The sequence below is a fragment of the Citrus sinensis genome, chromosome 4 (assembly GCF_022201045.2).
Source record: "Citrus sinensis cultivar Valencia sweet orange chromosome 4, DVS_A1.0, whole genome shotgun sequence".
NCBI lineage: Eukaryota > Viridiplantae > Streptophyta > Magnoliopsida > Sapindales > Rutaceae > Citrus > Citrus sinensis.
Window position 1 is genome coordinate 10,600,318 of NC_068559.1, and position 5,457 is coordinate 10,605,774.

The 5,457-nt window shown below is 33.3% G+C and overlaps 1 protein-coding gene across 19 annotated transcripts; it reads right to left on the reverse strand.

Moving 5' to 3' along the window:
- Positions 1–478: 478 nt before the first annotated feature.
- Positions 479–4,073, reverse strand: LOC102613484 (pseudouridine kinase-like). Of its 19 annotated transcripts, none has more exons than XR_003066494.2 (6): positions 3,521–4,073; positions 2,868–3,308; positions 2,652–2,780; positions 2,317–2,415; positions 1,034–1,166; positions 479–760 (listed from the first exon to the last, which is right to left on the reverse strand). XR_003066494.2 is itself a non-coding variant. In XM_052440130.1 (6 exons), the coding sequence occupies exons 2-5, from the start codon at positions 2,955–2,957 to the stop codon at positions 1,692–1,694; spliced, it is 363 nt and encodes a 120-aa protein (XP_052296090.1). In that variant the 5' UTR covers positions 2,958–3,308; positions 3,521–4,072; the 3' UTR covers positions 479–760; positions 1,689–1,691. The 19 variants fall into 19 exon arrangements, 9 of the variants coding, with proteins under 9 accessions (XP_052296090.1, XP_052296089.1, XP_052296088.1 ...); XR_008054269.1 differs by having other exon boundaries at positions 1,030–1,166; XR_008054270.1 differs by adding an exon at positions 1,689–1,736 and having other exon boundaries at positions 479–855; positions 2,652–3,308.
- Positions 4,074–5,457: the final 1,384 nt, after the last annotated feature.

Below are 5,457 nucleotides of genomic sequence, written 5' to 3' on the forward strand. Positions count from 1 at the left end.
ATATACAATCATTAGCCAAATTCATCACTACAAGAAAACATGTAATAGATGACGGAAAATAATTGTCATAAAAAGGGGTGCATGACAAACAGTTTATATGTCATCTATGTCACTGTCATTAATTTAGACAAAATATTTTCCGTGATTAATTCATGATTGCTTTTCATAGTTATATATCTGTCACACAACATTTTAATATAAAAATAATTAAATAAAATTTAAATTTATTTACGCACCTTTTTTTTAAATTTTTGGTGGAAAATTGAATAATCATTTGTAAATTTATTATTCAATTTTGGCAGTAAATTATTTATGACAGAATGTATGATGGCTATTCCCCGTCATAAAGTTTTGATTTTTTTTAAAATATTACAATTATAATTTGTTGATGAATTCCTATTTAATTTCATTAAAAAAAATAAAATTTAATATTAATTAACATCCATTCAATCCAAAAACTTATTTCAAAATAAATACATTTAATATTAAATGAGATCAACATTAATAAATAATAAAATATCCCAAATTAAAAAAACCATCCCAAAGTATAAAAAAACAGTTAAGTTCTAATCATCCTCCAAGAAAAGCAATTAAAATTCCAGCCACCAAGCCAAGTTACTTAACAAAACTTCCAAACATAAATTCAAATATTCCAACAAGAAGACTTGGATTAATTAAAGTATTCCAATAACAAGACTTGCAGTAAAACTTCCAATGGCAATCCAATCTTCCAAGAGCACTCTAATTCCAGCCACATACCCTGCAACACTCCAACTATTAGTCCAACTCATATGCAGCAACCCAGCATCTTCCAGCTGCACTTTAATTCCAGCCATATAACAGCAACACTCCAACCTATATCCAATAACCCAATCTATGCAGAATCAATCAAAATACCTAATGTTATCAAATGCATAACATCTACACTACAATCCTTAAGAACAACCATTATAGTTTGACACCACAACTTTAATTTCAATAAATTGTAACAACTAATAACAAGGTGCATCTATAGTTTCATACTCATACCAACCATTTTGCTGATGCGACAAGGATGTCGAAAAAATGGTTAGCCCACTCCAAAGCTTGAGGCAAGATAACAAGTAATTGAGGCAATTTAAGATCATTCCAAATCACTATCACTTGACAGTGAAACCTTTAAGTGCCTAGATTCCACCGAAAGAATTAAATTGATGTTTGTAAAAAATGAATTAACTCATTGAAATAAACAAAATAAATGAGGGAGATTAATGAAAAAATATAGACCATCAAAGGATGAGAGGTCGTTATGGAGAATAAATTTTGGAATGCTAATTAAACAACACAGTGTTGACTAATCATAACAGCAAAGAAGGCCAAAGATGAAAGCAAACCATGGTCCTTCTCAGAACATGTGAATAAAGCAAATGACGGTATGAACATTATTAAAGCCTCATAAAAAGAGCAATAAATGACAGAATAAACAAACAAAAGTGAAAAAAGTAGCAGCCCTACAATGGTGATGAACCAGATGCTATAATAAAAAAAATCAGAAGCTAATGTGTAAGGTGAGCTTAGACATTAATGTCAACATTTCAAACATTGATTTGAAACCAAATACGTCCAATCAATTCATCACGTCTCTGGTGAAAGTACCATAGGAATTACCAAAGGTGATGAATAAAAGGTTATAAGACGAAAAGATCAACCTTTTATAGATAGGCCAGCAGATTTCCAGTGTTCCAACAATATATTTCCTAGTACAATAAAAGAAACAGAAGAAGAATAAAACACTCTGCTAGTCGCAGAAAAGCCGTAACGACCATTGAATGAATATCAATATCATGTCTACCAAAATATGAGTTATGATAATAATATTTTAAGTACAAACATTTCAGTATGTAGGCCCGTGAAAAAAGATCAAATATAAATGTTTGTGATTGGAACTTCAAATTTAAAAATATTATTGGATCTTGAATATCATTATCAGAAATTCTACATTAAGGTATAAACCGAAAAATAAACATTAATGCATTCACTCGGGAATATAAATATTAGTTTGGTTATGATAAATAATTGTTTAGAGATATACGATCGCCGCAAAAAAGATATTCAAATCCATCAAACTGAGATAAAAGTACCCCAATTTCCAGTACATAGAACATAACTTTCTAGACTGGCCATTCAATGTTCGAATGCAAAAGCAAATTACGAATTGTTGGTGATTTCACATGAAACCTCTAGTGGCAAACCAAAATAAAAAACAGAAGGGATCATGCAAGGAAAAATGTTAAAAAGCTCTCATGATACCACAAAGTAAAAAGCAAAATCACCAACCATGTCAAGTCCAAGAGCACTAATCATGTAAGGCTTAGCTCCAAGCTTTGACATGCACTCCGCAACATTCCTTGCTACACCCCCTAACACATAATTCGCCTGCATAAAGAAGAACCCCCTAATGTAAGTAAATATCAGAAAACAAAATCCATAACATACCACTAATTCCGATATTTTCCCAATATACCTAATGGTGAACACATTTCTTAAAGCTACATTTAAAGAACAAACACAATTCTGACAAGAAATTACAAACACTCATCAAAATCTTTTTTTTTTTTAAAAGGTGGGACTAAAATCTTTTTTAGAAAACAAAAAAATGGGTATAATTGTACCTTGCCTAGTGTAGTGGTTCTTGGGTTTGCAGGAATCGATGGAGTGGCATGAATGTCCAAAACCATGCCTCCTATAATCATTGGCTCTGCTGCTTCTTGTTTTTGCAACTGCCTGCTTATTAACAAAACCTTTTATACAACAAAGATGTATTAGAGTTAAAAGAAAAAGAATAGAACCTAAAAATGGAAAGAATATTACAATTTAGATAAGGCTACTTTATGAAGAACGGGATTAGCTTCACATGGCTGCTGCAAAAGGTGGCGAAAGACTGCATTCAATCGCTCTTGAACACTGCTGCTGTCCATTTTGCTTCCAACACTTCTTAGTGCAGCACTTGTTTGCGCTGACCAAAGAGTTTCTTGCGTTGTTTAGTTTTGGGCTGGGCATGAACAATTTCTTCTTCATTTGGTTCATTACCATGAAAGTCTCTTGACCATTGACCATTGACATCAACTTCAAGATCACAGCAAACTGCCATGACTCCTCCAATGAACAAACCCTCCTCAAATCAAGCGTCCTTTTTTTCTTTTTTTGGGAATTAGTATAAGATTAAAAAAGGAACAAGATGGATGTTTTTAACAACCCAACAGAGACAAGGATGCTAGGAGGCCAAGTGGGAAGTGGGGAGGAGCAAAGAGGGAGAAAGTCATCATATTCTGGGAGAAAATCAAAGGTGCCATATTCACAAACAAAGATAATAGTATAATTTTATTAAAAAAATTAAAATTTTATCCTTTTATTTTCTTTTTCAAAATGAAACACAAAATTGAAAACAGAGATGAATATATAGCTACACTAATGAAATCAAAATTATTGATTCAAAACTAAACCATAATAAAAAGGAAATAAAAAAGTGAAGAAATGTTACCTAAGCTCAAAACTTTAGCTCCCGTTTGAGCCACCACACAATAGCCACTTCCGCCACTGCTTTTAATCTTTTATGTCGATCTCCACCACCATCAAAACCATAAAGACCCGCTCATTAAATTCCAGCCGCAAATACCACTGATTTGCTGCAAGAATCACCAAACACGACTACCAAACAACAGTAAAACCTCCACCATTGTTCACTATCTTCCAGCGTGATTCACCAGCCACCACCAACAACACATTACTCGTCATTAGCTGTATCTATTTGGTTACCTCCCTCTTCCAGTCCCTTCTCCTTTTGCTGGAATTGAAGCCAAAAATCAACACCGGCTCTTTCGTAATTTTCGATCAAATACTCGTGAATCGAAGAGAACCTTTAGCAGGATGTCGACTTGTGGCCTATGGGTAGGATTCGAAGGTCGATTCTTTTACTTAGGTTAATTGGTTGTGAATGTAGGAATTTTGTTTGATTGTGAGTGAGGAGGGTTTGAGCTTCTAAGGTTTCAATTTCTTAGGTTGAGAGAGGGAGTGATGAATGTGTTGAGTGAGGTTTTTTAACTTATAATATTTTGTAGTATTTTGCTAAAACTCACCGTTTCAATTCCTTCATTTAATTTTTTTTACATAATTTAGATTATTAATAAAATTATAACACATTGTTTTCTTTTTCTTTTAATAAAATATCACACCAAAATTTTGGTCAAATACTGTCAAATTAATATTTCTATCATAATTTTTTGATAGAAAAAATTTTAATCACAATTCTATCATAAATTCTTGATAGACAATAATTCTATTACAAAACCATCATCAATTCATGACAAACCAAAATTCTATCATGATTCGGTCATACTATAATGATAGAAGTCAAATCCATCATCAATTGTCTGTCATATATTGTCAGTTTTCTTATAGTGCATCTCGAAATTGAATGAGATGATCACTTGATGAAACTTGAAATACCATTGTCGAGATACTTGTTTGAGCCAATAGATGGATTTCTTAAGTTTCCAAACCATATTTTTTGGGTCTCCAGACACAAAGTTTTCTGGCTGCATAATATAGATCGTCTCATCAATGTCGCCATTGAGAAACGCCGTTTTTACATTCATCTGATGTAACTCAAGATCGAAATGTGCTACCAATGCCATTATAATTCTGAAAGAATATTTCTAACAAATCGGAGAGAAAGTCTCTTTATAGTCGATGCCTTCTTTCTGTATAAAGCCCTTTGCGTCAATACGTGCCTTGAATCTCTCTACATTGCCTTTTGAATCCCTCTTGGTCTTAAATATTCATTTGCAACCAATAAGTTTCGCACCTTCTAGCAATGGGACAAGATCCCATATGTCATTGTCCTTCATATACTTCATCTCCTCATTCATAACATCAATCCACTTTTTAGAGTTATAACTTTCCATGACTTGACAGAAATTGATCGGATTATCTTCCATTACACTGATGTCTACCGCATGTTCTTGGAGAAATACAATGTAATTATCTAGCAATGCACTTCTCATTTCTCCAGTGGATCTCCTTAATGGCATAGGTTCTTGAGGTGGTAGAGTTTGTTCTTCTGGAATAACTTCTTGTATGGAGGGTTCTCTAACATTGTCTTGATCTATTGTGTTTTGAATAAAGTCATGAATGAGACCCTGATTAATGCCAATAACACCTATGGGAATATCAACATATTCTTCTTCAAAGAAAAAGTCTCTAGCCGTACCTCCCCCCGCAAACTCAACATCCTCAAAGAAACGAGCATTTCCCAACTCAAAAATCGACTTAGTCGTGGGATCATAGAACTTGTACCCTCTAGACCGTTCTAAGTATCCAATAAAATAGCAACTTACAGTCCTTAAGTCCAGTTTCTTCTCATTAGGCCTATAAGGCCTTACCTCAGCTGAATATCCCCAAACATGCAAGTGCTTTAAA